Source organism: Macrobrachium nipponense, chromosome 48 (assembly GCF_015104395.2).
Source record: "Macrobrachium nipponense isolate FS-2020 chromosome 48, ASM1510439v2, whole genome shotgun sequence".
Lineage (NCBI taxonomy): Eukaryota > Metazoa > Arthropoda > Malacostraca > Decapoda > Palaemonidae > Macrobrachium > Macrobrachium nipponense.
Window position 1 is genome coordinate 8,304,672 of NC_087223.1, and position 10,000 is coordinate 8,314,671.

General features: G+C 31.8%; 1 protein-coding gene across 1 annotated transcript in view; it reads left to right on the forward strand.

The window, feature by feature from the left end:
- The window catches only part of LOC135205028 (uncharacterized), a 141,003-nt gene that overhangs the window by 101,247 nt on the left and 29,756 nt on the right, over nucleotides 1–10,000 (forward strand). Inside the window, exon 7 of the mRNA XM_064235287.1 lies at nucleotides 8,098–8,254. Coding sequence (XP_064091357.1) covers nucleotides 8,098–8,254 — 157 coding nt within the window. The remainder of the gene's footprint in view (nucleotides 1–8,097; nucleotides 8,255–10,000) is intronic.

The window sequence follows — 10,000 nt, forward strand, 5'->3', positions numbered from 1 at the left end:
TTATAGTTAAATTTTTGGAATTTATGGTTTATTTGTGAGAGTCTTCTTATAGTTACTTTTGGGGGTTGGTTCTTTGCATGAGTCAATTCGTTAAAATGAACTATGCCGCAGAATAAATTCCGTAGCTTTTTTCTTCGCCATCGATTCGCTAAAATAAACTCCTTGTCTAATCCTATAGCTAAAATAAACTCCGCCGCTAATCCTGGCGCTAAAATAAGTTCTTTACCTCACCCAACCTCTAAAATAAATTCCGTACTTAATCCCGTTGCTAAAATAAATACTTCATTCACCAATCGCTACAATTTAAAATTCTGTGGGATCATATTAGTCCGCTAAAATTAAATTTTCCTCCTTTATTTCAATCACTAAAATTTAAATTCCTTGTATCATATTAGTCGCTAAGAAAATAAATTCTTTCCTTTATTCAATCGCTAAATTAAATTCTGTGGCTCATATAGTTGCTAAAATGAATTCTTTATTTCACCTAATATATACTTTACTTCACCCAATTACTAAGATAAATTCCGTGGGTAATCTCAACTGCTAAAATAAATTCTATCGATCATCTAGTCGCTAAAATAAATTCCGTCGATCATCTATTCGCCAAAATAAATTCCCGGGAGCATCTAGTCGCTAAAATAAAGTTTCTTCTTTACCAAATCGCTAAAGTAAATTCCTTTGCTCTGAGTATTACTTATGGCTACTTCTGAAATTGTTTATTTAGTTTCCTTTTGTTATCCTTTATTGGCCTTTTTTTTGTTGTGGGGGGGGGGGGGGGGGAGGGGGGGGGGGGGGGGGGGGGTATAGGGCAAGCTATTATAAACTCGTTTGAGTTTTTAATACCTTCCCCTCTCTCTCGCTCTCTCTCTCTCTCTCTTGCTTACAATTATTTGGTCGTTATGTTTTTAAGAAGCAACCGGCATCCGTTAGTTCTCTCTCTCTCTCTCTCTCGCTCTCTCTCTCTCTCTCTCTCTCTCTCATTATTATATTCTTTTTCCCTCCTTTTTTCTCTATGGTAATTGAATTCTTATTTGCAGATGATATTTTTTCTAGAGAAAATATAATAACACAATTACATTACAAACAGACAATTACATATATTTCAATTAGATTACATTAAAGAAAAGAGTAATTACCTCGACAGAAGATAATCGTAATTCATAATCGGATAAATAAATGAATCATCTAAATTATCAAAAATAAAAAAAATAATTGATGCGGTTCTAATTAGATTAGATTTTATTCAGGTTAAAAAATCCAGTTGAAAATATTATAGAATTATTCTCGAAGGTCTAATTATATTAATGATAAGCAGCCTGAATAATTAAAAATAAAAAAAAGGTTGTTCATTAGTGTGAATGTTATTGTAGAATTATTATTATATTTACAGAAATCATTTAAACATTTAACCCATTTAACCCATTTCTAGTTGAGCTTAAAGAAGCAATTTAAGCGGGTTATAACCAATTATTTTTGTCTAAAGAAACATTGTAAGTACATTAGAACCAGTCTGTTTTATTTAAAGAACCAATTCAAGTAGATTGTATCCAATTTCTTTCGTTTAAAGAACCAATTTAAGTAGATTATAACCAATTTCTTTCATTGAAAGAAGCAGTTTAAATCGTTTATACCCAATTTCCTTCATTTAAAGCAATTTAAATCGTTTATAACCAATTTCTTTCATTTAAAGAAGCAGTTTAAATAGATTATAACCAATTTCTAATTCTGTTTATAGAAACAATTTCAATAGATTATAACCAATTTCTACTTGAATCTATAGAAATAATTTGAGTAGATTATAAGCAATTTTTTTAACTTAAAGAAAAAATTTCAATAAATTATAACCAATTTCTAGTTGACCTTTAGGACCCAATTTAGGTAGATTCCAACCAATTTCTGGTCGTATTCAAAGAATCAATTCCAATAGATTCCAACCAATTTTTAGAGACAGGAAAGCAGGGTGAGAAAAAAAGAAAAAAGAAAATAAATATATATATTTTCTCTTCCATCAACCGTGAGATGTTTCTATTTGAAAATGTCTAGCAAATCCTGGTCTTAGATTCAATATTTCATTTCTATTTTTTTTAGAAAAATTCAAAACGAAAAACAATTTTTCCGTCGACTAGAAAATAAAATTCCTATGGAAGAATATTTTATTTATTATTACATGGGAAGAGAGTGGCTCTGTAATCTTTGGGAAGTCTCCTGTAAGGATGGGAAAAAAATTTTGTGTAGAGATTGAGGTTGGGGGATTGGGTCTTCTCTCTCTCTCTCTCTCTCTCTCTCTCTCTCTCTCTCTCTCTTATCTCTCTCTCTCTCTCTCTCTCTCTCAGGCTGAAAAATTGTCTGAAGTGAGGGTTTATAAAACTCTCTCTCTCTCTCTCTCTCTCTCTCTCTCTTGTGTATCACCCCTCTATCTCTTGTCAACCTCACACACGCACACACTCGCTCTCTCTCTCTCTCTCTCTCTTGTGTATCACCCCTCTATCTCTTGTCAACCTCACACACAAACACACACACTCGCTCTCACGTCTCTCTCTCTCTCTCTCTCTCTCTCTCTCTCTCTCTCTCTCCCTTTGAGATCTCTTTCTCTCATAGATCTCGTCGGGGAAATCTCATTTACATCTCCCTCCACTCGCTCGGAAACTCTTCCTCAAAAGAAGAAGAAGAAGAAGAAGAAGAAGAAGAAGAAGAGGAGGAGGAGGAGGAGAAGAAGATAAATAAATAAATCAGGATCCAAGGAAAACGTGTCCCAGCATCACATTTATTCTCTTTGGTGATCCATCGTCGGGAGTTCAACTGTCTCTTGACAAAAACGAACACACAAAAAAAATACATATAAACACGTCCTGTATCTAAGCTTGGAAAGAGGGGGAGGGAGAGGGAGGGACGGAGGGGCTGGTTTAGTTTACATACTAACCCCCCTACCCCTTCCTCTTCTCTCTCTCTCTCTCTCTCTCTCTCTCTCTCTCTCTCTACATCCTTCTCCAAGAACCTTTTCAAGTCAGCTCACCTCGAAGAAGTTTAGCTTACAATTTCAGAAAGGGTTTTTTGGGGATGGGAAGCTTCTTTTAAAGGCCTTTGTCCTGTTCCCTTCTTATTTGCTTGTTTGACGGAGTTATTTTGTCTCTCGAAATACATTCATTTATTTACATTGTCAATACGTGACTCCTAAAATTTATCAGTTTCTTAATGAAAACCATAATATTCTTTGGAAGCTTGAATTTCAAGTTAGTGGTCCCTATGGTGGGCTTGTTTTCTATGAATATGGTTCATCTTCTCAATAATAATAATAATAATAATAATAATAATAATAATAATTATAATAATAATGAATTAATCATTCCATCCTCTCATAGTTTTATTTATGTTTTCGCTTACTCCGGGAGTAAGCCTACAAGCTACTTTGTTGTGTTGTTGTTGCTCTTCCTGTTGTTTTTCTTGTTGGGGTAGTAGGAAAGGTCTATGGGGAGCCTGAAATGGTCTGAAAAAGATGTTTACCATTGAGTTAAAGATACAGGAATTTTATGAGAGATCTATGATTTATTCAATAGAAGGGAAATCTAAGAAAAATAAATAATATTCATGTTAAACAGTACAGAACAATTATTTCTCAGAAAATATAGTATATTTATTTTAATTTTCGTTGGTGAAACAACACACTTTTTTTTACCGTAGATTTTAGCACGCGCCACGATTAAGCTGAAGGTCGAATCACGTCCTGTTGTATATCATAAAACTGCAACTTTTCCTACTTCGGATTTAATCTTTTCACTAAAGCACTAAAAAAAAAAATAACTAAAGAATGTGCATAAGTTCCTGTATTTGCAAAAACATGTTAATTGTTTTTAAACTCCTTGCAAAGGCCCTGAGGTTGTTGGGTAGAATACTAACCAACAGTACCATAAATATATTCCTGAAATTCCGTGAATATATTCTTAATTAGAAATGGAATTCTGTATAATTAGACGCTAGAGTTACTTCCATTGTGCCACAGTGACAAACTTCTGTCAATTAGCGCGAACAATGAATAATTGTAGTTGTAACAGGCCTGTTAGTCATTGTAAATATAAAAGCTAAGTAGGACACCTGCAACTTTCTATTGATCTTTTGAAGATGCCAGCCTTTCCTACTCTGATACTATTCTCCTTATGTTTTAATACGTTTTTAGCTATTTGTTCTTTGGAAGCTTGAATTTCAAGTATATGGACCCTGAGGGATTGTTTCTTGTGAATAGGGTTCATTTGCTTAATAATAATAATAATAATAATAATAATAATAATAATAATAATAATAATAATAATAATAATAATAATAATAATAATAATAATATTTTGGTAGAAGACCCTCTTTTAGGCAAATGCTGTTAAAAAGGATGGCAGAATTAAGCGAGTTGATTTTATATATTGTTTTTTTCTATTTTCCTTACAATTCGCTTCTCAGGCTCAGCGATGTTTCTGAGTAACTGGCCAATATTCATATTGGGAATTTTCAAAAAATTGTAAGCTGAAGGTAATCTTTTATTAGAACAGGATATCAGGTCCAGGTCAAGCAGGGGTCGTCGTCGGTGCCGGTATTATTCCGTAGGCGTAGTTCAGTTCGGGCCGGGGTCGTCTTTGGTTTTAAGGGCTGGTATTGGTCCTGGTATAGCTGGTATAGCTGGTATCACGTGACGTTCAGCATATTGGCCAGTTACTCAGAAACATCGCTGAGCCTGAGAAGGGAATTGTAAGGAAAATAGAAAAAACAATATATAAAATCAACTCGCTTAATAGTAATAATAATAATAATAATAATAATAATAATAATAATAATAATAATAATAATAATAATAATAATAGTAATAATAATAATAATAATTCTACAGAGGTCTGGTCATTGGGTTGCAAAGGTATCTTATTGTACCTGAATTTGATAAACTACTGAATAAAGTTATAAGTTGGTATAAATTTTACAAATGTTATGAAGAATATTATATACATCGACGTTATATTCTTTCAGTAAAATATCCATCAAGATATATTTAGCAATATAGTCAGTCCTCCTCAACAGAGGTTGTTTACCTTCACATCTAGTGGCTTGAAGTGTTACTATATATACATGGAAGAAATTTGTATTTGAGGGGTAATGAAATTGAGTACACACACACACACACACGCGCGCGCACGTAGCCATGACCTCATTAAGAAAAGCAGGTAGATATCAAATCACAGGCCTAATTAGCACACTCTCACGTTACCGTTTCCTGTTAATGAGGGTTTTGTTTTCAAAGGCGAATTCAAAATGCCAGGTGGGAGCGTCGTATCGTATATACAATTAATTCGGGCAGGTGAACAATACCGGTAGATTAGGGTGGTATTGTTGATGTCATTATAATTGTAACTGGCGATTGTTTTGTTAGTGGACTGCATCGCTGTAATCTGTCCTTTTACAAGTTCTGACGTGAAATAGTTTGATTTTGTTAATGTAATCACCAGTTTTTTTTTATAGCTTACTCGGTATTGTGAAAACCTGAGTAGCCTACAAACCTCTACATGTATATATAATATATAGATATATATATATATATATAGACATAGATTCGGTTTTCATATACCTGGAAAGAGAGAGATTCGTCTTCTTTGTCATATATTAATAAAGATATATATATATATATATATAATATATATAGATATGAAGAAGACGAAGCTCTCAGGAAATGACAACTCTAGATAGAAGAAGAAGGAGGGGGAGGGGAAGGGGAGGGGGAGGGGGAGGAAGGAGGAGGAGGAGAGGGAGAGGGGGAGAGACCCAAAAATAGAGATTTTTGACGAGGAGACTTGATTAGTTCGTTACACTATCCTCACGTCCCCTTGGTTGGTCTTGTCCAGTTCAAGTGAGACAATTTGGAGGATTATTTGCTGAACTATCACTACTATTCTCTTTTCCTTTATTCTCATCGCTACTATCTGTCATTTTATATGTATTTCATATGTAATCATTTTCTGAGCTGGATATAAAATAAGGCAATTCTTACTATCCTAATTCTTGACTTAACTACACCAGGTGAATTAACCCTAGCATTGGATAGAACTATCCTAGGGAATATATATATATATATATATATATATATATATATATATATATATATATACCTATACACATAAAATCAAACACTTCTCACCATCTTAATTCCTGACTTAACTCTATGGCATGAACTATCCCAATCCAAGACAGGTTTACCCCAAGGAGAAAAAAATTTCTGAAAACAAAATGTTCTTTATGGGCAAACGAGTGTCATCTGCGTATGCAGATTTCGCGTAATAAAGATGACGATGTGACAGAAAGTTTTTTTAATCCTTTAAATGCCCTGGTTTTAGAACCGAGAGGTTTTATGGTGGGGGGTTGGGGGTTGGGGTTGGCTGGTGGCGTCTCCTGTCTAACGTAAGGGGAAGATTTATATGAGGAAGTTTAAAATTGTTTTTTTGCATATTTGTTTCTGGGTTTAATTTGTGGTGTTTTGCATAGATTTAATAATGATAATAAAAGTATCACTTGTAGTTGTCCTAATAATAATGATAATAATGAAATACATGGTTGAGGTTTTCAGAATTCATGTAACAATTTCATTAACAACAATATACTTAAAATCATAGATTTAAGTAAGTTTAATAATGATAATAATAATAATAATAATAATAATAAAATAATAATAATAATAATAATACTAACAACAACAACAACAACAATAATAATAATATAATAATAATAATTATAATAATAATTAATAATAATAATAAATAATAATAATAATTAATTATTATTATTATTATTATTATTATCATCATTATTAATAGTTATTTTGAATTTCATTTCTCAGTCAATATATTCCCATAAATTTGTAACTTTTTTAATGATTTCCGTTTAGCAACTAAAAATTAAATCCTTATTTCTTCCTTCATTGAAATAACCTTTCCCTCAATCCTTTGTAGGATATTAAAAAAATAAATCCTGAATATATTTCAGCATTCCCATCATTCAATTATATTGGAAACTTCAAAAAAACTTCTCGATTTCAGCCATTGAAAAAATCTATTTCAAATTAATTTTTGTCCATATGATTAAACATATTTGTCTTAATCCTTTGTAGGATATTAAATAAAAAGGAATTTTATAAATCCTTAATGTGTCTCAGCATTCCCATGTTTTAATCATATTTATAACTTCAAATAACTCTCCAATTTCAGACATTCAAAAAGCTATTTCAAATTAATTTTGCATCTTTGTGATTGAACATATTTCTCTCAATCCTTTGTAGGATATTAAAAAAAATTGAATATATCCCGACATTCCTATGTTGTAATTATATTTATAACTTCAAATAACTCCCCAATTTCAGACATTCAAAAGGGTATTTCAAATTAATTTTGCATCCTTATGATTGAACATATTTCTCTCAGTCCTCTGTAGGATATTAAATAAATTTATGAATCCTGAATATATCTCGACATTCCCATATTGTAATTATATTTATGACTTCAAATAACTCCTCAATTTCAGACATTCAAAAGGGTATTTCAAATTAATTTTGCATTCTTGTGATCGAACATATTTCTGTCAATCCTCTGTAGGATATTAAAAAAAAAAAAAAAGATAAATCCTGAATATATCCCGACATTCGATGTTGTAATTATATTTATGACTTCAAATGACTCCCCAGTTTCAGACATTCAAAAATCTATTTCAAATTAATTTTGCATCCTTATGATTGAACATATTTCTCTCAACCCTTTGTAGGATAGTGAATAAATTTATGAATCCTGAATATATTACAACATTCTCATCTTTTGATTGCATTTATAACTTCAAATAACTCTCAAACGTCGGCCATTCAAAAAGGTATTTCAAATTAATTTTGCATCCTTGTAATGAAACATACTTCTCGCAATGCTTTGTAGGATATCAAATACAATTATAAATCCTGAATGCATTCCAACATTCCCATCTTTTCATTTCATTTATAACTTTAAATAAATCCTCAAATTCCGCCATTCAAAAAATCTATTTCAGTTAACTTTGCAACCTGAATTAACTGTTCTCCTTTTCTCTCCTTCGTAGGATATCCAGGAGGAGGTCCTTCGCGGAGGATCCACTCGCTCCGTCTTCGCCTACTTCCCTGACGTGAGGGATAACGGGGAGATCCTGGAATGCTCGGCCTACAATCCTCTCATTCCCCAAGTGGTGCTGAGAAACACCACTAAAATGGCCATCTTGTGTGAGTAGAATGAGAGTCACCACTGAAGTTGACATGTTGAGTTAGAAAAATGGATGAGAAACAACACTAAAATGACCATCTTTATGAGTTAAATGAGAAACCACACTAAAATGGCCATTTTGTGTGAGTAGAATGAGAGGCACCACTGAAATTAGCCTGCTAATTAGTAAAACGGATGAGAAACAACACTAAAGTGAACATATTATTCGCGTGCTGAAATCAGGATGTTGAGTTAATAGAATGGATGAGAAACACCACTATAAAGGCCTAGGTTATATGCGACTTGCGGGAGAAGCAATACTAAAACGAGCATGTGTTAAGAATCACTACAGGAGTTATCAAGTTATATCAACAGAATTAAATAATGAAAAGATAAGACTTATCTTTATATTAAATTTTGTTACACATGTATACATATATGAAAAATGTAAAGACTTTATGGTAAAATTCATGATGGTAGAGATTTCATAATTAGAGCCGTGAAAATCTTACAAAGAACTGCGAACATCATGATTAAGAAAATAGACAAGGAAACACAATCTCCAAAAATTGACAAATAAATAATAAACGAACGCAGCGGCATCACTCATCTAATATACATCAAAGCAGGGCAAAGATAAGAATTAAACAAACAGAAATACGTAAGCGTAAATAAACATGTCAACATTTGACGCATTTATTTAAAAAAACGAAAAAATAAAAATCTTGTTATGACAAAGTAGCAACCGTCAAATATTTACCCAAATTCAATTCACTCTTGTGAAGTTTGTTTACCCAAGTCTCTCTCCTCTCCTCTCTCTCTTCTCTCTCTCTCTCTCTCTCTCTCTCTCTCTTTGTGTTATAAACGTTTGGGAAAACGTTTTAAGCCCTGTTGTTTTCGAATAGACCAACATCACTTTTACTGGAGCCTGTGGAAGTAGGTCTGTGTAGCAGATCAGATCTTTATCATTCTCGATCCAGTTTGAGGAATTTGAAGGTTCGACTGAATGCTGTATATATTTTCATTATTATTATTATTGATATTCTTATTATCATTATATTATATTACTGAAAACTCCTACCAATTTGGGGATTTAGAGGTTAAACTGAATACATATATATATATATATATATATATATATATATATATATATATATATATATATATATATATATATATTCATATTATACATATCCATTATATTATGATTATTATTACTAGTATTATTATATTATTTGAACTCCAAACAGTTTTTGATTTTGGAAGTTGTAACAGAATGCTGTTTATATTTTTAATTCATTATTATTATTATTATTATTATTAATTCTTATTATTATTATTATTATTATTTCACCACCAAGATTCAGTCCTCCAGCAACCATCGCTGTTGACATGCCCTGGCAAGATCTGGGCGAAACGTCAGAAAAAGAGAGAGAGAGAGAGAGAGAGAGAGTGAGAGAGAGAGAGAGACGAGATAGAGAGAGAGAGAGAGAAAACTTGTATTATGATTATTATTATTATTATTATTATTATTATTATTATTAGATTATTATTATTATTATTACTGGAAATCCTACCAATTTGGGGAATTTGGAGGTTAAATTGAATGATGTTTATTTTTCATTATTATTATTATTATTATTATTATTATTATTAATATTATTAATATTATTATTATTATTATTATTATTATTACCTCCAGATAAACCACGGATAAAACTCCAACCAGTTTGGGCAATTTTTAGGCTAAATTTAAAGCTGTTTAC